Source organism: Amphiura filiformis, chromosome 15, assembly GCF_039555335.1.
Source record: "Amphiura filiformis chromosome 15, Afil_fr2py, whole genome shotgun sequence".
Taxonomy (NCBI): Eukaryota; Metazoa; Echinodermata; class Ophiuroidea; order Amphilepidida; family Amphiuridae; genus Amphiura; species Amphiura filiformis.
Genome location: NC_092642.1, coordinates 43,936,914 through 43,962,211, shown reverse-complemented (window position 1 = coordinate 43,962,211; position 25,298 = coordinate 43,936,914). Strand labels below are relative to the sequence as shown.

The 25,298-nt window shown below is 39.5% G+C and overlaps 2 protein-coding genes across 2 annotated transcripts in view; one reads left to right on the top strand and one right to left on the bottom strand.

Annotated features, from left to right (window-relative positions):
* Positions 1-1,836, bottom strand: part of LOC140172006 (KIF-binding protein-like) — a 52,137-nt gene extending 50,301 nt beyond the window's left edge. The window contains 1 exon segment of the mRNA XM_072195354.1: positions 1,646-1,836. Coding sequence (XP_072051455.1) covers positions 1,646-1,720 — 75 coding nt within the window. The 5' untranslated portion in view covers positions 1,721-1,836.
* Positions 1,837-2,055: 219 nt separating this feature from the next.
* LOC140171694 (armadillo repeat-containing protein 6-like) lies at positions 2,056-23,346 on the top strand. The gene is made up of 7 exons (XM_072194990.1): positions 2,056-2,163; positions 13,670-13,842; positions 15,505-16,122; positions 16,902-17,047; positions 17,796-17,927; positions 18,843-18,980; positions 21,769-23,346. The coding sequence occupies exons 2-7, from the start codon at positions 13,677-13,679 to the stop codon at positions 21,970-21,972; spliced, it is 1,404 nt and encodes a 467-aa protein (XP_072051091.1). The 5' UTR covers positions 2,056-2,163; positions 13,670-13,676; the 3' UTR covers positions 21,973-23,346.
* The last annotated feature ends 1,952 nt before the right edge of the window (positions 23,347-25,298 follow it).

Below are 25,298 nucleotides of genomic sequence, written 5' to 3'. Positions count from 1 at the left end.
TGTGTGCATGAGCATAAATTTCTCTTAATGAACCCCAATGATCGGTTTCCTTTTGCAGTCATATGGTCTATGTGTTTATTCCATTTAAGGTCATTTGACAATTCTACCCCGAGGTATGTGTGTGAGTTCGTCTCCTGCAGGGTAGTGTTATTTAATGAGTATGTATGTGTTTTGGGGTTGCGTGAGTTTGTAACTTTCATAACAAAACACTTTTCTTGATTAAATTTCATTTGCCAAGTATGCTCCCACACTGTGAGTCGGTCAAGGTCAGTCTGTAGAAGGTCGGCGTCACGGTCACCAGAAATGGTTCTGTAGATTACGCAATCGTCTGCGAATAATCGTACAGTGGAGGTTATATCGTCAGGAAGGTCATTGATATACATCAAAAATAAGAGTGGACCGAGTACAGTGCCTTGCGGAACGCCAGATTTGACACTGACCCAGTCCGAACATTCACCTCCGATAACTACTCTTTGCTCTCGGAGCATTAGGAAGTTGGATATCCAGTTGTAGGTCGGTCCTCGTATGCCGTAATGGTCAAGCTTCAGCATAAGCCGTTTGTGTGGCACCACATCAAAAGCCTTGCTGAAGTCCATAATCCTAACGTCGGTCTGTCCTTTCTTGTCAAGGGTCTTCGTAAGGTCATGGGTCGTAAGAATTAATTGAGACTCGCCGCGAGCGATTGCGGCGAAAGCCATGCTGTTTGTCAGTCAGTATATCAAATTTGTCTAGATGGAGCATGATATTCGATGAAGTACATGCTCCATCACCTTGCAGCATATAGGCGTGAGTGAAACTGGTCTATAGTTGGAAGGCTTAGTGCGTCTCCTTTCTTGAAGATTGGAGATATGTTTGCGCATCTCCAATCATTCGGCAGATTGCCTGATTCAAGAGAAAGCCTGAAGATGGTAGTCAAGGCTGGAGCGAGTTCTTTAGCTCCCATCTTCAGGATGCGTGCCGGCACGCCGTCTGGTCCTGTCGCTTTTCGGGGTCAAGTTCGGTCAGTAATTTTTCCACCCCCTCTACAGTAATGTTAACATCTGGCATTTGGTGGTAATGTTGTTTGTCAATGTTGGGTAGTAAATAGTCCTCCTGTGTGAATACTGATTCAAACTGGTTGTTGAGAGCATTTGCTTTCATGATGTTATCAGTAATTAATTGACCATTAATTTTTAGAGTGGGAATGCCAAATGAGTCATTTTTTTGGCTCTTAATAAAGGTCCAAAATTTCTTTGTCGACGTGGCACAAGTGTCTCTGATATACTTGCGATGCTTACTACGAGTCAAGCGGTTGACAAACTTTCTGAGGACGAAAAGTCTCCCAGTCTTCAGGAGTGTCAGATTTTCTGGCTCGGTTGTAAGCCTTATGCTTCTGACGAAGGGCTTTTTTTACCTTGTGATCAACCCATGGCATGTTTTTACTAGACGACACAAAACGACACAAAATTCATATTCAAAACATGCGTCTTGACTGAATATGCATGACATGATGATGTCTACTGCCTCTGGTTGAGGGACATGGACCTTGAGTGCCTGACATTTATTAAATATGCATGCACATGTGATGCATCATGCATCGGTTTATACAATCATGCAATGGAGCATTTTGGAGGTAAGCTTAAATTTTAACTTGTCGTTAACTCACCTCTTCACTCAATTTTCTGGCCTCCTCATACTTTGAGAATCCCTCACTTTGTAAATAATCAAGATATGCAGCCATTGCTTAATCCTTGACCACGTATTTTATTTGATTAAAGCTTTAAAATGTTATTTTGATACGAATCTAAAATCCACTTCCCGATAAAAATTGACAGTCACCTTTACAGACAGCCTGTCAACCATTGAGTCATTCACTGTTTCTATTTTGATAAAACAATTCAGTTTTTAAACTGTCTTTTTTACCAACAAAGAATAATAAATTTTACGTTTTTATTAGTTAATTATATAAAAACAGCGATTGAAAATAAAATGTAAGTAACATATTGCCGAAGAGGAAATTTAGATGGAAATTTGTGATTTGTGTTTTAAAAACACAAAAGCTTTGCTGGTAAGTTTAGCCGTGGTTCCAGTTTCATAATTGATTGGTTGTGCAATTGTGTGTGGTTGTTAGTAGTTTTGACTGCAATTTTGTTCTTTCTTCAAAATATCTGCCCACTTTAGAAGGTAAAGTATGTAAAACATGCGGACATATACTTATTGGTAAAAAATGACCAAGCGGCTACGGGACGACAGGTAACCTTGTCAATCAAAGCACTCGGCTATTGTTCTCTCTCTGTGCCTGTGACCGTTATTTCAATGACATCATCGGAAGTCGGGGTCACGATGCTGGGCCGACTATGCCGAAATAGTTTGAGGGGAAAAAAACAAGCGGCTACGGGACGACAGGTAACCTTCCGGTCAGCTATTGTTGTCACGCAGTAAATTCGTTGACCGCTATCAGGATCAATAGTAATTGATCGATTGATCCAATATCCGCTAAATATTAATAACAAAAATATTCTGATTGTGAAGTGTTCTTTCTTTATTTTATTTCTCATCATTTATTGCTTTTCTTTTTGTTAAGCCCACGCTTTATTTTCTTCTTTCTCTCTTTCATTTTCTTTATTCTTCTCATCAAAATATGTAGTTCTTGTCGTTCTTAATATTTGATTTTTCATGATTTAATTCGTCTTATTTTCTTCTCTTTAATTTTGCTTTTATCTTTTCTCTTTAGGCCCTATTCATTTCTTTATACGCATTTGCCTTATTTGTTTACTTTATTATTATTAAATGTTTTTTTTCTTCCTTTTTCATTTGCATTCCACTACTAGTAATTCTTTATATTATTTTTCTTTATTTTAATTTAGATTTTTTATTTCTGTTCTCGTCGTCTTTCTGTCTATTTCTTCAAAAATATATTTCTTTTCTCCTTATGATTTTTCTTTCTTTCTTGATTTCATAGTATTCCTTTCCTCCTGATCCTTTCTTTTTACATTTTTTCTTCATATTTCTTTATTCATTCGACATATTTACTTTCTTTCTCAATCTCAATTAGTTCCTATAGCGTTTCCTTTTCATTACTTAATTGGCTTACATGTATTTTACTTTGTCTATATACTGTTTTTCTATTATAATACACAATTCATTTCATTATAGACCTGTAATATTTTACTTTTTCAACCTATTAATAGACCTAGGCCTATGATCATGATGATGTATTTCAATGTTATTTTTTTTTCTTTCGTTTTTCTGTTATTTTTTGTATCAATGCATCGTGCCCCGACTTCCGATCGATGTAATTGAGTGGATAACGGTCACAGGCACGGAGAAGCTCGGAGAGAGAACAATAGCTTGAGTGTTTGATTGACAAGGTTACCTGTCGTCCCGTAGCCGCTTGTGGAAAAAAGAAAGAAAAAAAAAGAAAAGAAACAAGAAAGAAAGAAGAGAAATAAAATGATGAATAAATATATTGTTGAGTTCTTGGATATAGAGAATGACTAGTAAATAAGTATCACACACACAAGCTGTAGGTTACTATATAGAGTTATTATTGTTCAGTGTATCTACACACAGAGTGAATGACATAGATGTTGTCTGGTCAAAAGCCAAGCTCTGAATGCCTCTCAGCTCTGATCCACTGCTCCTTATATACACTTTTGGGCTCTGCTGGGGGCCCGCTAAAGCGTGGGTGGAGTCTGTGTTGAGTATAGGACTATGGGCACACATCCTGGTATGAGTCATCCCGCAATAATGGGAGGACTCATCCCGCAAAATAATGTGGGCCCGCTAAATAACGGGATGAGCCCGCTAAGCAATAACGGGATGAGCCCGCTAACGGGATGAGCCCGCTAAATAACGGGATGGAGCCCGCTAAATAATGGGATCCCGCAAAAATAGTTGGGGTTGTGCAAGAAACATAGAAATTGATAAATAACCCCATCTGAGATCTCAACAATATATATACATAATTAATGGTAAAAAAATAATAATAAATAAATTTAATTAATTCATAATTAAAGAGAAAATAAACATTTAAAGTAGAATTATGTATAGGCCCGCCCTAATGCTTGTACAAATCTCAAATCAAAATTGAAATAAAACAAACACAAAATAAAATTACATTAAATAAAATAAAATAAAAAAAAGCTGAAATATATCATAATAGTATAGGCCTATAGCATTATAATAGGTTAAGAAGTAAAAATATTATAGGCCTACTTAAATAATAAAGTAAGTAATTGTGTCTTATAAAGAAAACTGTATGATCAAAGTTAAAATAGGCCAATAATAAAAAAGGAATGAGAAATTTCAATCACAAGGAGAAAAGAAATATTTATTTTTGAAGAAATAGGCAGAAAGCCGACGAGAACCCGGGGACGAGAACAGAAAAAGAAAATCTAAATTAAAATAAAGAAAAATAATAGGGCCTATAAAGAATTACTAAATGAAAGAAGAAAAAATATTTGGTATTAAAACAAATAGGGCTTTAATGCAAGCAAATGCGTACAAAGAAATGAATAAAGAGAAAAAGAGAAAAGCAAAAGAAAAGAGAAGAAAATAAGACAAATTAAATCATGAAAAATCGAATAAAAACGAAAAGAACTACATATTTTGAAGAAAAGGAAAAATAAATTCTCTGTGATGAGAAGAATAAACAAAATGAAAGGAAGAAAATAAAGTGTTGGCCTAACAAACAGAAACTAATGATCAGAAATAAAGTAAAGAAAGAAAATTCCACCATCAGAATAAATTTGTATTATTAATATTATTATTATTGGATCAATCGATCAATTAGAATAGATGTCGATTCACAGGATAGCGGTCAATGACGGATTACTGCGTGACAACAATAGCTGAGCGGAAGGTTACCTGTCGTCCCGTAGCCGCTTGTAAAAATGACCATTTAATGTGATGGTGGTATCACTCTTTACGCCTAGTTAAGTAGTACCGTGAGTTAGTTCACCACGTAAACTTATGGCTCAAAATTCGGACCGCTCGCCAATAAGTTTACTGCTTTCTGTGTTTTGAAATTTGTTGACGTTTTTAACGATCCCTGATTTCCGTCGCTTATTTTCGCTGTGTCACGTCACATGCATGGCGCTGGTGGGTACCAACCAAACTTCAGAAGAAAAAAAAACCTCGATCGCCGATAACGATGTGATATGGGACTTACATAGGATTACACAGAGAGATATTTTGCCAAAATTTGACCATTTCCATTTAGCTTGGCCCTACTTTGTCTGCGCTAGATATGAAAAAGGACAGTCTTAAGTAAGTAAATGTACAATGATTTTGATGTTTTGTGAGACTGGGAGGGTTCAGAACCAAAAGATGATGGAGCCTATTCTTGACTGTGTAATATTCCTTCACCACATTATAAATGCGGTAAGAGGCTTATACGATGGACAGATAGTATCAGTTTGTGAATGAGGACATCGTATAAGTTCCTTGTACTAACCGTGAGTTACACTAGGTATGGGTACATGGGACCAGGTATACCGTACAGTAAGCTTACGAACTAATGCATGGAATGTAGGCCTATGTCTGGTTCCATACAGCAATACTGCGTATTGCTGTCTGGTTAGCAGGTAAGAATAATTCCGCGTGAATTGAGACATCGGAGGCGGTCAAACACAGAGGACGTATCCTACTATCACTCAAACAAGCAAATCTCTTCACGAATTCACTCACCGTGCGATCCTATATCATCAGTTGAAACAAACATCTAAGTTTCCAAAAACAACTTTGTCATTCCTCAAAACTACAAGTAACTTCATTAATAAAAAATTGAAATCCTACTATTACCTGTTATTGAAAATTTTGTTCGATTTATGTCAACCAAATAAAGAACGCACGAGTCGAGTTCAGTTGACCAAAATGGTATCTGCTGCCTCCTGTCACCTCAGATATGACGTCAGTATCAAGCTGCTTATTAAATATTCATGAAAAGATCACAATCACAATCGGTGGATCGGATTGGTTGAAATCAACGCCACGTTTTTGACCTTACAGGGGTAAGAGATATGCATATTCATGTATGAAAACAGCGATGCGAATATAGTATCATCACCGGGACTGAGAAATGCGACATTTTCTATGTTTGTACCGGGGAATTTCAGACACAGAGACTCCGCGAAGATTTCTGCAAATTCGTCCAAAGGTAACCAAAGGGTTGGGGATCGCATTTTAACTATCACTAAATGTTTCGGAATTGAGGTCGGCTAAAAAGTAGACAGTTTAGGGGACTGTAATTGGTGTAGATGTCACATTTTGAACAGTGAGCGATAAGTGACCAATTTGATGCTCAGCACAAGTGTTTATCTTTACTCAGGGTACATGGAATGCTGGTTTCATACTTTCTGCCGCTTGCTGCTGAGCGACGTGACGCTTCATCATGCCGCTTGCACTTATCTGCAAGCGGGCGGCACACCGCTGAGTGGCAGCGGCGTGTCGACTCTGAAAGCAATTTTTGCCGCTCAGCACCGCCCCAAAATCGTATTTTGTTCTCATAAGTCAGAGCGGCACCGCTCCAAGTTGACTTGAATTCAACTCCCAGTGGTGCTGCGACGGCAAAGCGGTGGAGTGATCAATATATCGGCTTGCCACTGGTCACTGCTAGCGTTTCAGGTGCGACTGCGCAGTGAAGTAAAATCATCTTCAAAGCGGCAATTGCGACAGGAAAGCATGAAACCAGCATTACTGTTCACAAACACTTGTTATAGGGGTAGACCGATGCAAAAAAAATTTAATCGCGAACATTTTTCGGGGCGCTCCCATTTCAGATCTCAAAAATTTCAGGGTCTCCCCTTTTTGACTGATCAACTCAACCCAACTTTATTTCCCGGGACAATTTGTGGTCAATTTTTTAGGCCTCCTAAAAAATTTGTTTTCCTATCCTTCTGTTTTTAATAAACACAGTGACTTTTTTCACATGTTACAAAAATTGACGGGTAGAGGCAACACTTTTATATTTTTCAATGTTGTTGTATTTAAAATTATAAATTTGGTTTCCACTTGCAGCTTATAAAATTCTGCATAATTTTTGTATGAAACTGCAATATTTTGAGTAACTTTTGTCACATGAAATGTCAAATTTCAACAAGTTTCATGCAAAAACTATGCAACCAATTATGGTAAATTGTTGAATACTTGAATTTAAAGGTTATAATCATTATCGGATGCAAAATACATTGCAAAGGTCCATTTTAATGCATACACATTTGAATAGTGAAAAATATTGTCATCCGAAAATGACCCTTTTCAGAAAAAATGGCCATAAATCCATATTTTGTGACTTCATGATGCAAGGTATCAGGTTTTAAATAAAAAATTCATAAACTACAGAAATTTTTATCTGAGAAATGACATACCGTAGTATTAATACAATATTTTTAATTGTTATTTTCACCCCTAAATACTTTTTTCACACTTATGGCAGTGAAACCAGGGTCAGATCTCGAACCCTGTCTATCCTAAATTTTACCTTGGCAAAATGACCCAACCTTCTGCAGCATACAGAGGGACCCTTACCAAAGGTCGAGGCCTTATCTAAGCCTCGACTTAGCCTCAGAAAATAAGCCTACTTGAGTAGCCTTATATCCTTATTAGGCCAAACAAAATTAATTCTTTGTCTCACGTTCCCCGCGCGCGTTGGTAAAATTATCGTCAAATTCCCGCATTGAATTTCTTAATTTTCCTATTTCTTTTTTCTTTTCTAGAATCGTAAAATTCAGATTGTTTAAATCATTTTTTTTTTTTTTTTTTGGAAATTAAAGCGAGTCTACATCAACATGATCGTCTCGCTCCAGTTGAGTTTTGCTTGTTTCTTTACTGAAAATGTTACGCTAGCGATCACAATGCCGTGTTAGAGGTTGATATTGTGACTAGCCTCTACACAATGCTTCCCGTTCTCCCTACCGTCCCTTCGGCGAGAGTGACAGGTGGAAACAAGACTAATAGCGACGAGCTGAGAATACTATCTCGGGTGGATTTTAATTTTTTTTCTGCCAATTTTTTCAACTTCTTTTCCTTTTTTGGATGGGTTCTGCATCAGAGCAAAAACAAATGTAATTAAATATCACATTATGTTGTTCAAGTCCAAAGATTTACTCACGTTTTAGACGTTTCATCTTCCGTCAGGCGGAAGATTTCATCAATGTCTTGCCGATACAGCCGCTGCACTGCCTCTGGTCCTCCTACTCTTACCCTGGGGATAATATGAGGCTAAACATTACATGCATGCAGGGACGGTTGGGCTATTTAGCGACCCCGGTGATCCAGGTGATAAGTGTTACTGATATTTTTGGGGTGTTATGAAGTGGGGGTAGGGTTGTCATGGTGAGTTGTCATTAGAAGACAGGGGTGTGAAATCTCCTCTTTTTTAAAGCTGAATTCCTTTTTTTTTGGAAATTTCTTTGAGACAAAATTTTAGCTTTTTCTTTCATTTTCGGCCCATTTTGAGCATATTTCAGTGCTTTTCCTCTTTTTTTGAACTAAGTTCCTCTTTTACCAATTGAGGTCACTCACACCCCTGAGAAGAGTTCCAATATGGTGCGAGTTGTCACCTTGAGTATATTGGAAAGTTTTGTTTGTAAAGTTGGGATGTGGTGTGCTGTCAATGTAATGGGACGGTTTGTATTTCGAAGTGGGGAGGGGGTAATTTGGAGAGTTCAAATATGTAGAGTTGTCACCTTTAGCGCATTGGAAGAGTTTATGTTTATGACACACCACATCCCAATGTCACCAAACAATTCATCCAATATGCTGAAGGTGATAACTTTGACCCTCCCTCCCACTTAAAAAGTACAAACATCCCATACCACATCTCAGCTTTTACCAAATATAACTCCCGGATATAACTCTTTCAAATTGGGTGTAGGTGACAACTCACCACATGCAACTCTCCAGACTCAGTACACCGGTCGATCTTACCGTTTCCGATGTTAAAAGATACTTCTTGCATCGATCCCGAGATGCGGAAAAAACCAATAGTCATTTTGTCCCACATAAATGAATAAATAACAAAACCCCGATCCCCGAGTGGACTCACCCATTCGGTGACGTCACTACGATAATCATCCCTTATCCTCCTTGGTTTCTAGATGAGATAGGCGTGTGGATTTTTCTTTACCAACGCTAAGTATCATTACGAACCAAAGGGCCGAGATATACAGTTTGTTTGTTACACCTGAGGTAAAAACCAACCAGTATAGTACGCTAGGAGATAGTTTTGACGACATTTTTCGACTAGAAAAGTGACAAAAAGCGATCCAAAAACTTAGCTTGTATGAGTGTTTCCGTTCAGTATACGGGACACACGTTTTCAAAAAAGCCGTCCATAGGACACCATTTTATTTTTGTTCTCACGTAAAACAACTATAGCAGACTAGTAAGTTACAATAGATGTTTGTACAGTACTGTGTATACATGTATGGTGAGTGATTATCGCTATGTTTATGGTGTGCTCTATCGTTATATCTTTCAGTACGCGTCTGATGACGAGTTACTGCTAAGAGTTCGGTGGGTTTCCGAAGGGACCAGCCTGACAAATCTATACCAAAAGGTTTTCAGTTTTTCATCCCTTTGTTTATATATTTTTATATCATACCACTACATCAGCGACAGCCACTGTGCGTGTGGGTCTGTTTATTGGGCTTGAGCTTGTGTTCGGGGGGGTAGTGCTGTACGCTCCCCGATTACTACAATGTCCAGGCCTTGTCAATCATGCCCTTCCCTTGTGGCAGAGTGGGACCCACATCCACTCTGCTACACCCACAGGGATTGCTCTAAATCAAATAAGTGTGCTTCCTTTTGCATAGGCTTATCGGACATCCACTTCGAGGATTTAGAAAGTAGCGCTCGTTTAGGGCTGCGACACAGACAGAAGACGAAGACTAAGAAACAGAAGCCTACAGGTAAGATTGATATGGTAGGTACTAGCGCGGCCGGCAAGGGCCACGCTAAGGTAACCTCTGGGGCTCCGGTCCCGGGCAAGCAGGCGGACCCTCCGGGACTGCTAGCGAGCCGAAGGCCTAAGCAGCCAGCGAAAGCACTGACTTAACGTCTAAGCTAGTAGCAGGCAGCAGGGGGCGGTACTTGCCCTAACAGGCGAGTACCAGTCTACCAGTGAGATCTCTAGCGAGTTTCTTGCAGGTGGACACCCGTCTATTGCTGGCGAACGAGCGGGTCTAGCACCAGCATGAAGTAGCGGCGGCGACGGACAGTATGCCAAGGGTACCCGGGCTTGCCTGGGTTGAATCCTAGCATACAGCGTGCAAACGGACCTCCGGGCTTGCCTCGCCGGTCTGTAGCACGCAGCGTGCCAGTGGAACCCGGGCTTGCCTGGGTTGATCCACGCACGCAGCACGCCTTTCGTTCCCGCAAGGGTCGAATGAAAACGTGCATGGGTTTAGCAGAGACGATACCGGGGCTAACGCCGGGTGTAGTCTTAGCAGAACCAACTGGGGTTGTCACACGGCAGCGTTCCATGGCGGGACCGCCGAGTGATGCCCTGGGCCTTGGAATGGCTGCCGGCTGTCCTCCGGGACTGGCTAGCGGCTATACCGGGGGTTGGGCTCGCAGTCTCTCACGGGACAGCGACCCAAGTGCAACGGTGGCAGCTACCGAGACGAGCACGGCTCGACTTCAGTGGTAGCCACTATGCACGCGCCCATAGCTGCCGTGAGTGGTCCGCCACACACAGCGACCTTGGGCGAGGCTCAAGAGGTTAGGGTAGGTAGTTTGAACAGCCTGGCTGATCAACAACCCACTTATGTCCTCGAGAGCCAGCAGAGCGTGGGTGATCCATTACAGTCAATGGGTCAATTACCCTCTTATGATCGATCACTATCTATTCAGCGGAGCATGGCTCCATTGATTGATACTGCCTATTCAGGTAGCGAGGTGACTGATCGAGGGTATACACGCTCAGCTACCCGTGATACTAGGCAAGCTCCTTTTAGCCAAGGGACAGCCAGTATAGCGGGTACCCATACACTGCGGCTTGATCCTCTAGCGGGAACGCTGTGAGGCATGGGTACAGTGGTGCGCAGCCGGAGCCCTACCGGGCACCTACGCTACAACCACGCAGGTACCGCAGTACTCGTCCTGGTTACCACAGTCTCTGTGGCAACAGGGGAGGCGGTACTGGTACTGCCGTTCCATGGGGTTTCCTGGTGGCGGATCCTTTCAGGGGCAGCTACCGACAGGGTATACCCCGTGGTATCCGCCGCAGGGTGGGTTCGTCCACGGTCTAGCACCGTGGCAAGTGCCGCCTCGCGTTGGGCAAGCAGTACCACCAGTTGTTACCCAGCCTGGGCGGCGAGTGGCTAACCCTGATACAGCTCAGGGTAGGCCGCGCTGCTATGGCTAAGGCGACACAGCGAGCGTCGCGGATCCCGGGTGCTATAGCTAGCATCTCGGGGTCTAGCGGAGTACTCCCTCTTCTGCTGGTGTTCAGTTGGCTAGCCACACGGTGGCGACACCTCCCTGTCCACCTTCAGATGCCCGTCGTCAGATCTCTTCCTCATCAGAGAGTGAGTCAGAGTCTGAAGGCGAGGGAAAGGAGTCGGAACTTCAGGAGCTTCAGGTATCCTTCCCCCGCTTCCCCGTGAGGAACTCGCTAGCAATGGTCTGCCTGCGGACACCGCTGAGGTGATGAGCCGTGTGGCCCAAGGTTTGGGCCTGGCTTTCTCTCAGGAGGAGTCCGTTCAGGAGGACCAGGGCATCTTTCAGTAGGATGCCCAGCTAGCGCGTCCACACAAGGGTCGCCTGCACTTGCATTCCCGGCGGACCTCAAGGGTAGGTTTCAGTAGGGCTGTCAGGCTCGCTGGAGCTTGACGCCCGCGTGCTTGCACGCTTCACTGCGTGTTTCGCAGGAGGACTACTGAAACCTACCTCAGGGTCCCTGACATGGCTCCAGACGTTTCCAAGCGCCTGCCGCTAGCGGCCAAGGCGCACGGGTCGTTCTCCCCCCAGTGGGAGGAGGAGCTAAAGCTCATCGATAAGCGAGCACGCTCGCTTATCAGAGTCTCTAGCGTCGCTACCACGCCAACCCCTCGCTGACCAACACCACTCCACTGGTTGCCAGAGTCAAGATTCATCAACTCAAATTTCTCGGCCATATACTGCGTCTTGAAGATGGCGAGCCTGCGAAAGAATATGCGCTTTATATTCCACCACATGGGAAGAGGAAACCGGGACGGACGCGCACACTGTACTTACAGTATGTCCAGCACCTCCTGGGAGATACTGAAGGGATGCTGCAGCCAAACAAAATTGTTTCGCTTGCCCAAGATCGCATTAGTTGGAGAAAGCTTGTGAGTCGCCTGCTCCGCAGCCGACTGATGATGATGTTGAAAACTCACCACACTTGAACTCTCCAGAAGACCCTCCCCCACTTCAAAGTAGAAACATCTCCAATACATTGACATTGCATGCTCACCACATTATCCCAACTTAAACAAACATAACACTTCCAATGTATGACAACCTATCATATTTGAACTTTCCCAACAACATTAACTCACCATATTTGAACTCTCTAAATAACCCATCCCCACTTTAAAGTACAAACATCCCCAAACATCAATTACCATAACACCCTAACAACATCAGTAACATGTTTTCACCTGGGTCAGCCAGTATCAAACTGCAATATAATTATACAGCATGTCTGCAGGCTACAATGCATGCATGTCTGCTGAATTCAACAACCTCAAAAAGGCCATATTTCCCGAGGAAAAAGAAGCAATAAAATACAGATTTTGAAACTTACGAAAAGCTGATTTTTCTTCCAGAGACATGGTTGATATGCTCCCCATAAACTAGATACATTATTGAAAAACCCTAAAATACCCTTTAAAGGAGTGTTTCGTGATCCTAGCATCCTCTTTTTATGACATTTTTCAGTACATATTCACGGAAAAAGCCTATTCCCAAAATTTCAGTTGATTCCGATTTTGCGTTTGCGAGTTATGCATGATTATGTGTATTACACTGCTCCATAGACAATGCGTTGTAATTTCGTTCTGGTGCACCAGAACGAAATTCAAATTTCACGATATCTTTGCAAAACGAATTAATCTGCAAGAAATATTTTGTACATAAACATTATGTAGCCAGAGGTTTCCAGTGATATAAAAATCTCAACTTTTTTGAGAAAAGTGGGGGATGAGGCTGTGGATCACGAAATGCCCCTTTAAACTGTTAATTTTTCAAAATTATTGGCAGTTTCTGAGGAGCATAGTGTAGTCTGCTCCATGACAGTTGGTGACCTCTGACCTCCTATCATGTGACCATATTTTTGAGGCTATCCTCAAAAATAAGTCAAGGTTAATTTTTAGCCTCAAAATTAAAGCAGGCCAAGACGAGGTTAATTTTTTAGCCTCAAAAACATTGCAGGCTAAGACAAGGTTAATTTCTTAGCCTTGTCACCGATAAGGTTAATTTCTTAGCCTCGATGGTTAAGTTGAGGTTAATTTTTAGCCAAGTTGAGGCTAAGGTAAGGCTTATTTAGCCTCGACTTATGGTAAGGAGGTGAGTTTTTCTTCTTCCGATAAAGTGCTGCTTCATCTGGATGAAGATAATAATAAATGCACTGTCACTACATTAAGCTGATTTATGAATCTACTTTTGAGAAGACAGGGATTTATTTTTTTCATGACTTACAGTTTGTCTCTTTTCTTTACAGTATTAAAATGGCTTCTGCCAACAAGAGGATCACTCAGGACACCTTTGACGATGTTGTGAAAGAGAACATGGAGGAGTTTGACATGGCACCTGAGGAGGCATTGCAGGAAGCGATTCAACAATTTGAGTCTCAAGGAGTGAATCTCTCTAATATCATCAAAACCTTGCAAATTGGTGAGGAGATGTACACAGACAATGTGACCTGCTCCCACAAAATGAGCGTAAAGTCCCTAGTTGGGAGTTTCCAGACGTTCCAACTGTTGGCAGTGGTATGTCCTTTGTAATGGGGAAATAATATGCTGTACTCTATTCAATTATGTCCCTATTCACAAAGGACATTAATATACTCTTTTTGTGAAAGCAGGTCACACATAATATGCATGTGTACTACACACATGCACAAAACTGCCCCCCCCCCCCACACACACACACCTACAGTGTAAGCACTGGCAACCAAGTACATTGAGGAAGTTCATATTTTGACTTTGCAAAAAATATATTATACTGAAAAGTACTAACTGGGGTGACTTTTACCAAGAAAAACAGAATCTGGCCTCAAAAACATTGTATCTTATCTACTGAAGAAGTTATGGGTCTTTCAAAACTTCTTTTCGTTTCGTTTTTGACAAATAAATTTTCACAAAACGAAACAAGGTTTTGAGAGACCCATAACTTTTTAAGTAGATAAGATACACTCTTTCTGAGGCCAGATTCTGTTTTTCTTGATAAAAGTCACCCCAGTTTAGTACTTTTCAGCAAAATGTCATTTTTCAAAGTCAAAATATGAGTATCCCAAAACGCTACTAATTCAACGACATGACTCGAGAGAGCAAAAAGTGGGGGTCTGGGCCAAATTTTGACAAGCCATATCTCCCAAACCGCTTGGAGTTGAGCATTCATTTTTTTCCATGTGTTCATTATGCTCATAGAGGTATGCTAGAAATGATTTTCAGCCAAATTTGAGGGGATGACCACTGACCAACCAACCCTTTTTGTTGATGTGGCTGGAATGACTCCTATGTAAGTAGGCAAGCCTAACTGATGTTTTTAATGCAAAGTCATCAAGACCCCAAGCCACTATTTCTCAGAAATGTTGTCCAAGAACATATTTTCAACATACCTAAAGTTGATGGTGGGGCAAAATGTCTGACATTGGTTTTCAGGGGGTTCAAAATGTACAAAAAATGTACTATTGGAGTTTTGCATGGGTAATATCTCAGCTAAAATTATTCTAATTGACTCAATATTGGATAAGAGTAATGTCCTACCAAAGGGTTCTGACTGGCAAAAAAATGGACACAACATTATTTTTACTTTTGGAGTTCTGACCCCCTGAAGTTGGTCCTGGATGGACAAAGTTGCATTTTGAGGGCCCTATCTTTTATAGTAGAGAAGTTACAAGTTTTCTGATGCCAGATTTGAACTCTACACAATTAAGTACCCCAGGATACATACTTTTCAAAGTTGTAGGGGGTTCCCTTTATACATTTATGGACCTCCAAACATCGTTTTTCGTATTGCGACACATTTTTTACGCTGATCCCCCTAAATTTCAAAGTGATGCCACGGGAAAACGAAATAGTGTATGAAGCTCAAATTTTCAGGATTTTACTTTCATCAATATCTACTACCACACAGAAAAAGAAAAAAATTGAAGAGGTGCTGCGGTGCACATCCCAGGAGTTGACATGGAATGGCTCAGCACATGCATGGTCACTCACAGAATTCGCAAAATAAAAACCATTGCAAAAATTCTTGTATTAATTGTATGTACAGTATTTCAAATTATTATAAAGAGCTGGCTCTTATTATACAGGGTTTTTTATTGCTTTGCAGGGGATGGTGATGGGGTCATAGTTCATGCAGTACTCAAGGCTTTAGAAGAACTACAGTCCATGTTGAATGAACCAGAAGACATGGTAAACAAGGAGAAACTTGTCAGCAACTTACAAACATTCCAAACTGAATGTGACACGGACATGGCACGCCGTAGCCTAGCTGCTACTAATAAAGCATTCCAAACACTGTACTCCCTTACGCAAAGATACAAAGGGGACTTAGTTTTATTGGTTAAGGTATTAGACTCTTTGTGCAGTCTTTGTAATGGCCAACCAGATTTGATCGATGAAGGTGGTATGTTGGTATTATTTGAAATTGTGAAAGAGAATACTACCAATGAGGCTGTGCTACTGTCAACAATAAAAGCGATACGTCTGACATGTGTGATGCACGAGAAGAACCGTCAAACATATGTAAAACAAGGTCTGATCCCATTGATGCTAACAGTTATCAAAGACAATAAAGAACGCCCTCTTGTGGTGAGGGAAGCATGCTCCACTCTGCGTGGCTTGACTGTTGATGATGATATACGAGTACCTTTTGGTAAAGCTCATGACCATGCCAAGATGATAGTAGAGGAAGGCGCCCTCAAGATCATACTTGAGACTATGCCAGGTAATTGTTATAATATTAAGGGGTTAGTGTAACAAGGCCTTGTGTGCAATAGCTGCCAGGTGTCATATATTTAGATGTGTATGATGTAGAATACAGAAATTTAAAAATGTCTATAGGGCAGCAATAATTGCAGATAAGGCTATCTTGCACTTACCCTTGGAATGATGGTTTGTCTTATTGCTGCTGCATGCAATGAAAATATGGACAGATGCTTCCTAGAAAACAGTTTTATCTTTTAAAAACTCTATAATTCAATTCAATTTTATTCATAATTCATCATAAAAAAAATAATAAGACATTAACATGATACACATATTAGAAATAAAGCAATATTACAGTGAAATCAATCAATTAAAATATTATGCAGGAAAAGGTACATTTTGATAATCAACTGAACGCAATAATAGTTAAGTGATATAAATAAATACCAGTCCTATAAGGCACTGCCTATATAACACAAGAAGATATAATGCATAATTGAAAAATAACAGTGATGCAAAAGCCAAAAGCACCCCACTTACTGTATGCAACAATGCAATCTGCTGGCTGTAATTATGAGTCGGCTGTAATTATTAAAAATTTAGCCTCAAATCCTTACCAAAAAGTTTTTTAATGATCAGAAAATTGCATCATCCCAAGGATTTTTTTCCTCAAGAATTTTTATGATAAAAAACTGAATAGAAAAGTGAATAATTATGCATGTACAGGCGAGTAGTGATCCTTTCAGGGCAACAATTTCCATTGTTTACTTTCACATTTCTTTTGTACTTATATTTCAGTATATACTGGTGATACAGTAACCATTGGTGAGTTATGTTCCACCTTAGGGAAGCTAGCAGTGAGGAATGAATTCTGTCAGGAGATAGTAGATCTTGGAGGTCTCAAGATGGTCTTGCAGATACTGACAGAAAATGTCAAGAGTCAGGTAAGCAGTGGCATAGCCAGGATTTTCCAGAGGAGGGGGCAAATGGGAAAGGTAACTTTTAAGGGGGGAAGATTTGATGAAAATGGGCAAAAAATGCTTGAAAATCTAAATACTTGATGGCCAGTAAGATGTCCCACAGGGGACAGCTTCTCCCTGGCCACTCCTTCTACAACCCTCCCACCTCATCTATGCCAATGCAGATAAGTATCATCAAGGGGGGATACTTGTGGTACATGTACACTTAAACTCTCCCCCCCCCTTTCTCTCTGTTTCTTTCTCTCTTTACAACTCAAAAGATTTATGACATCCTATATAAACAAAATATTTGTTTAGGGGAGGGGTAAAATCTTGATTACGGCGAACATTGGTCTGAAAATGGTAAATTTCAACATTTCATAGTTAACTTTCTGGCAGAAAGGTAGTCGACTGAGTAGCAAAACTAGTTTTGCTCTTAGGACAGCATCAATCTGTTGGGTTGTTCTCATTGTCATAGCATTTTTACCTTTTGTTACCTTTTTTAACTATACAAAATTACTTAGGATAACCTGTAAAAGTGTGTCTCTTTAAAGAACTCCAGGTTGTTTGAGTCCCTTTCCCTTACTGTCTTGTCCCACATTCTAGGTTTGGGTCATAACTGCCAAGCATATTTATTTGGTATTGTTTTTTCCTTTTTCACCTAGAACTGACAACCATTACTTGTTATAATATTGTTACATAACTGTTACATACATCAACATTACTTTTTCAGGTGATAGTAAAACAAGTTCTTGGTATGTTGAAAGCCATAGCTGGTAATGATAACGTCAAGGTGGCTATTGTCAATGCAGGGGGCATTGTCTACATATTGGAAGCAGTCAATAAGCACATCAAACACCCATCGGTGAGTACTGTTAAAGAGAGTTGACTTGGGAATAAAATTATTATGATAACCATTGTTTTATGATGATGTCCATTTACAGTAGTCAAGTCAGGCAATATAGTCTGCATTATATAAATAACACATTTGCCAATTTATCATGTGTGAATGTTTTGTTTGAAGTAGATCCCAGGTTGTACTCAGCAGAAATGAACATACAGGGACGTGCCGCAAACATTAGTAGCATTTTTGGCCTTTTGGTGTATCAACAACCCCATTTTCTAGGGCAATTTTGGTATAAAGGTGGGTCTTTTTTCAACATTTTCTCAATTTTTTTGGGACATAGCACAATTTTGCCTCACTGTAGCCAAAATTTTGGAAATCTACTGAAAGTTTTTAGAGGAAAGTTACTTGTAAAAACTAAGAAAATTTTGTTAAATTTGGCTGAAAATATTGACTTTTGGTACATTAATAGGTCCAAATTTCTCAAAAAATTGGTATATCGATGTTATCAAATTCTAAGCAGCAAACCCCTACCCAAACCAAGGTCGAGTACCCCTAGGGTTAGATTAAAATTATTTGACACACAAGTTTCAACAGCTGAGATTTAGAATTTGTAAATGACAAAATATGTGATCATCCACCACAAACCCAGTGTAAATAAATTTGCTAGTGCTTATTCAAAGATATTGACTGACCCAATACAGCTGAACAAAAATCCATAGAAATCAAAGGAATCTTTCAAGAGCAAATTTGCTTGTTGAGCCCCTATTTCTTGATTATGACAAGTGATATATCATTTTAAAGCTTGTTTTTCAGCTGCTAAGAAACACAAAATTGCGACTTTACACTGGGTTCATCGTGGATGTTCACATAATGTATTAGAAATATGTATATTCAAACAATATTATACACCTTTATTATCACCTGTTTTGCCAGATATGTGAAGCTGGTTGTGGAGCCATAGCAGCCATTACACTTAGACAACCAGCCAATTGTAATGCAGTGATGGAGGCTAATGGGGCATTGGTTATTGTAACAGCTATGCAGATTCACAAGAATGTGGATGGTTTACAGGTATGTTATAACTGGGTTGAGATCATGATGGGGTTTACAGATGTGTGATGTTGGTTGTGGAGCCATAGCAGCCATTACACTTAGACAACCAGCCAATTGTAATGCAGTGATGGAGGCTAATGGGGCATTGGTTATTGTAACAGCTATGCAGATTCACAAGAATGTGGATGGTTTACAGGTATGTTATAACTGGGTTGAGATCATGATGGGGTTTACAGATATGTGATGTTGGTTGTGGAGCCATAGCAGCCATTACACTTAGACAACCAGCCAATTGTAAAGCAGTGATGGAGGCTAATGGGGCATTGGTTATTGTAACAGCTATGCAGATTCACAAGAATGTGGATGGTTTACAGGTATGTTATAACTGGGTTGAGATCATGATGGGGTTTACAGATGTGTGATGTTGGTTGTGGAGCCATAGCAGCCATTACACTTAGACAACCAGCCAATTGTAAAGCAGTGATGGAGGCTAATGGGGCATTGGTTATTGTAACAGCTATGCAGATTCACAAGACTGTAAATGGTTTACAGGTATGTTATAACTGGGTTGAGATCATGATGGGGTTTACAGATATGTGATGTTGGTTGTGGAGCCATAGCAGCCATTACACTTAGACAACCAGCCAATTGTAAAGCAGTGATGGAGGCTAATGGAGCACTGGTTATTGTAACAGCTATGCAGATTCACAAGACTGTAAATGGTTTACAGGTATGTTATAACTGGGTTGATGTCATGATCCAAGGGGTCTACAGATGTATGCAACTGGTGTGATTTAGTAGCATACATTGAGCTGTTCCAGTTTAAATCAATGTACCCCTATGTACATGACCTTCTGTTTGCGGTTGCGATACATGACCTTAAGTTTTCCACACAGGGAGTGTGAATTTCAAATGGGATTACCTGAATGGGTGATTCCATTTGAAACTACACCCCCTGTGTGGGAGATTAAGGTCATGTCTTCCAGAGGGGTGTTTGGATCTCAACTGGAATAGCCCTTTAGACTTTGATGATATATGAACCAGTAGATGGCAATTTAGTGAGTCAGCTGAAGAGAAAAGGTTTCATCTTTGCCCAGAATTTGAACCTGGGTCACTTTGGTATTTATCAACTGATGTTGAAACCAATACAACTGAGATATATTATATTTACTCAGCTAAATGGTGATGTCAGTAAAGATTACGAGCATTCGCTCAAAATGCTAGCGTACACAAAAAACAGCTACCTCAACCAGGGGCGTAGCCAGCTTTCTTGGTCAGGGGGGGCAAAATAAAATTTTGGGGGCACAAACGAAAAAAATTGCAGTTGTATCATACAATACATAGAGACTGTATGTCTTCGAGGTTCCTGAAAATGGCCTTATTGGGATGATGTGTGAGCGTAGCGCGAAAAAAATGGTATTTTACACTATTTTCGCCCATTATCCGGTTAAAAAAGGGCTTTATTGTTACAATATGCGCGCATAGCGCGGACAAATTTTGTATTTCGCACTATTTTGGCCCTGAATTTTGCTAAAAAAGGGGCTCCTTGCCCTTTTTCTTTTCCATTGCCCTTCTGATTTTCTCTTTCATTTTTTGTCAGAGGGGCACTTTTTCTTTCATTTCTTTGTCAGGGGGGGCACTCTGCCCCCCCGCTGGCTACGCTACTGACCTCAACGTGTTGACATTGCTGACTCACCAAGAGGAAAATACTATATCAAGGAAATTAGTGGGTAATATAATGCTCGCAAAAGCATGGCACTTTTGCAAAACATTTTCAAATATAATGTTGTCATATAACATTTGCAACTAATATTATTTAAACATTCAATAACCTTTTTCTTTCAAAACCTTTTGCAGAAGTACAAAATGTATTTTACAACAATACAATAAATGTTTGTGAAGTGTTTTTCTTTTCCATACAAAATAAACTGGCCTCAAAAAGAAACTTATAATTTTTCACAATGTCATATCTTAAAATTGTGTCAATCAAAATGAGCTAAAATTGCACACAGGATTACTTCAATTCTCTACTCTAAACACATGTCAGTAACTAAGCAGTTGTCCAACTGACACAACAGCAAAATGCACTGACATGGAACAGCTTCCTGGACCACATTCACAGCCCAGCCCTGTTTCATGAAAAAAGTGTATGAAAAGCAGAAAGCAGCACTGTTTTATCATCTGTGCAAGGATCTTGTGTGCATTCTCACAGATTTTTTGTGCTGTGTGTCAAATGTTGGGCTGTGAAAGTGGAGGAAGTCCAAGAAGCTGTCCCATGACAGTGCATTTTGCTGTTGTGTCAGTTGGACAACTGCTTTGTTACTGACATGTGTTTTGAGTAGAGTATTAAAGTAATCCTGTGTGTAATTTTGGTTCATTTTGATTGACAGTATTTTAAGATATGACCTTGTTATTCACAAGTTGAAAAAAATGTAAGTTTCTTTTTGAGCTCAGTTTATTATCATCCTCTTTATGAAACCCAACATTTATTGTGATCAAAATATTTAACAATTTTGAAAAATTGTTTTTAAAACCAGTGATGTGCGCAAAAGGGGGCTGTGGCCCCCTACTTTCGCTGGTAAGTCTGGGGAAATGCTCCCATTCAGGGGAAACTCAGGGTTTACCTATTTTTGTACAGTCAGGGAAATCAAGTCCTGTGGCTCCCTTACTTTTGAAAACCTGTGGATGCCACTGCTGTTTAAAACATTTTGTTTTTGCTGGGAAGTCTGCCTTGTTTAGCAATATTTAAAGCACACACCCATATGTGGTATTCAAGTATGCTATTTTATTGGCCTTTTTGTTCCAGAAACAAGCGTGCATGGCCCTGCGTAATCTAGTAGCAAGAAGCCGTGAATACTGCGATGTAATCTTAGAACTCGGTGCAGAGTCACTTATCAGAGATGCCAGGAAGACGTGCGACGATGAAGCCAAGGCTGCACTCAGAGATCTTGGTTGCGAGGTAGACTTGAAATGTTTATGGAAAGGAGAGAACCATCAATTGGCACGCTAGTTAAGCAGAATTCTATCAAGTACCTTAATGTATTTTAAAATACTTAAATGTAAAAGCTTGATGCTTTAAAGGCCTGTTCAGCGACTTTGCTCATTCGGAGGATCATACAAATCATCAAAAATAAGATAATTGGACCTTTGTTAGTATCATAAAAGTCGTAAACCGTAAGACAAAAGAAGACATACTCAGTGCCAGAAGTGCGGGTGCAATAGCTGCCATGAGTAGCTGATGAGTACAATATATGTGTATAAATTGCCAAATGTTCACAGGGCAGCTATTACACTCACCCACTTCTGGCACTGAGCAGTTAATTTACCTGAAGCTATAATATTTAAGTATAATTATCACATGATTTTGTTCTCATTACATGACAAGGCTGCCGAATTCGGCATGGTATGGCACTAGCAGTAAGGATAGCAATTTATACTTTCAGGACAAGTTAGTTACTGTTAATCGTTTGGTGGTGCAGTTGGACAAAATATTTTGTACAGAAAATTACTGAATGGGCCTTTAAGTGTTTGAATGTGCTATGCCTATATTTTCATGTGCAATGCCATCAAATTACCCTTCCCTCATGCAAGTTTGCATCCATGGAGAAATAATCTTGGATCAAATAACTGATGTATGTATCGGTTTAAGTGCATGAACATCAAGAGTCTGTTTGGAAAGGAGAACAGGTTGGTGATGTGATGGCTGTCTGCATTAAAAGTTGTCATATGAGAGAAAAATCACATAATATGTGACACAATCTGGTCCATGGGGGCCAAAGGCCGCAAATTTGAAACTGAGATAAAGGCAAAAATATGGAATAAAAAACAATACAATACATACAAAAAAATACACATAACAAAACCTCATAACTTCAGAGCCAAGTATGCTAGACCTTTGGAGTTTTCAGTATATGATAGCCTAATGTTACTACAAGGTAATAATTATAGTAACTCAATTTTCAAAATTGCCTCCTTTGGCCCCCATGGAGCAGATCGTGTCACATATATATATCTATATATAATCCTATTGCGCTTGGTTATACATATATAAGTAGTATAGTTGTGTATATATTCTCAGTCATCAAGGTATATAAAATATCAAAATTGAAAATAAAATCTAGTCAACTGGACTTACTATTTGTGACTGGCGATGTTTCACATCCTATCCTGGATGCATCCTAAAGCCGTCTTGATTTCTCAGGGCTATTGGTCAGTGACCCGTAACAGGGTCAACTTGGCGGGCCTAACGTCGCCAGTCATAAAAAAGTAAGTCCAGTTGGCTAGATTTTAATTATCAATTTTGATATATATATAAGTAGTAATTATTGTGAATCAACTTATGCAAATGAAATAATTCAATAAATTAATATTAACTACATAAAAACTTAATATTACAATTTAATTCATTAAGTTACAAGTCGCTCTGTGTGTAAAATAATGGCATTGTTATATAATTTTTAAAATTTTTATTAGGTCACTTTGTTTTGTAAAACAGCTACAAACATACTGCAGTGTATGACATCATTGTAAGAAACATAATCTGTATCCTCTCTGTCAAATGTGTGTAAATTTTTATAATTTGGCTATTCCAGTTGAAATGGACACCCTATGGAAGACATTACCTTAATCTCCCATTATGTAGATTTTAAATGATGCCACTCATTCAGATAGCCCCATATGAAATCTATACCCCCTGTGTGGGAGATTAAGGTCATGTTTTCCATAGGGGGTGTATTGATTTCAAGTGGAATAGCCTGATTAATATCCATTACTCAGAATTTGAAAGTGATTTTTGCATTTTCAATTTGTAAATATTTTAGGTGCGAGGTTAACAGAAAAACATGTATTGTACTAAATTATCAACATCATCAGAACAATAGAAAAAACATGTTAAAGGCATCAAAACAATAAAAAAACATGTTAAAGTTCTAAATTTTCAATAGTTCAGAGATGTAAGACTTCCAGAAATTTCGGAAAATGGGGCCAAAAAAAAATTCCGGAAATGTAAAATAAAAATGGATGATGATAATTTGCCATAAAAAGAGCAAAAACATTTTTGTGAGGGGGGTGAACCCCCACCAGGGCTCTGCCCCATGGACCCCCGTTGCACGCCTTGCCTTCAGCTCGCATGATTTCCAGGAAGTGGATCATTACCTCACTTACATCTCTGATAGTTCAAAGGTTAATTATCAGTTTTTCTGTATTTATAACCTTAAGTATTAATGATTTAACTTCAACCATTAACACTTGAATCACATCAAACTCATAAGTGTACTATTTTTGATGAATGAAGGAAACCATTATATTAAGCTTTCAATATCTGTATACAAATGCATTCCAAATAATTAATACATGTAGCTCCTGTTTTAGCCCACTTCTTTGTAGCTATCTGTGTAATATTTAATGACAAATTTGGAGCTTTGTTAAGGGATCTGGAATGAGCGTTTTGACAGTATTTTTTGTGAGACAGTAGAGCACATCAGACATATCGAATTGCATTCTGAATACGAAAGGTCAAAATGTTCAATTGATCGTCAGCTTTTTATCCCACCTACATACACTTTAAGTATAAATCATCAAATTTATAAAGTTTACTTCGAGTACTGTTAAATATCAAAAATATCAATTTTTAATCATTTGCCATAAAATGTGTTTTACATTGCGAATTTCAAAAAATTAAAATTATTTGATATCAGAAGGACATTCTCCGTATTCAGAATGCAATTTGATATGTCTAATGTGCTCTAATGTCCCACAATAAATACTGTCTAAACGTTCATACCCCACCCCTTAAGAAACTTAACATGTTTGTATTAAAGGTATGTGTGCCTGAACTGCAATATGTACATCCAGACTTTCTGTTATTGGTATACCTTATCCAAGATGAGAGTACATTTTGTTGTGAGTTTGGTAGAGTGCCCAATAGCAATTTTCTCCTTCTTAAATTGATGTTAGGCATGAATTTTCTTGAATCTTAGGATGGGTTTCCACCTTTAATTAGCCCTGTTTTCCACTGAACTGGCCACCATTAAATAATTGATGTGCTGCCCTCTGGCTCTCTACTGCCTTATTCCCTGTCCTTTGATTTGAGAGAATTCGCAGATTCATGGGTAACATGAATTTAAGACGAATCGCTATATGTGGCATTCTACCAGAGGAGTACCAGGTCCTCTGAGCCAGGGCAAACCTTTCAGATTGGTGCTCTTTTAAAATACTTTATGCAATAGTTGGGTACTTGTCTTTAGTGCATGAGATCCCGGGTTCAATTCCCGTTGGTGGCGATTTGCTGAGATACCGACTTGCAAAAAAACAAACCTTCTACTCTCCCATGGTTCA

Coding starts and splice junctions, on each gene's coding strand:
- LOC140171694 (XM_072194990.1), top strand. CDS start 13,677: ATGGCTTCTGCCAACAAGAGGATCACTCAGGACACCTTTGACGATGTT. Junction 13,843..15,504: donor CATCAAAACCTTGCAAATTG/GTGAGGAGATGT, acceptor ATTGCTTTGCAG/GGGATGGTGATGGGGTCATA. Junction 17,048..17,795: donor CAGAAAATGTCAAGAGTCAG/GTAAGCAGTGGC, acceptor TTACTTTTTCAG/GTGATAGTAAAACAAGTTCT.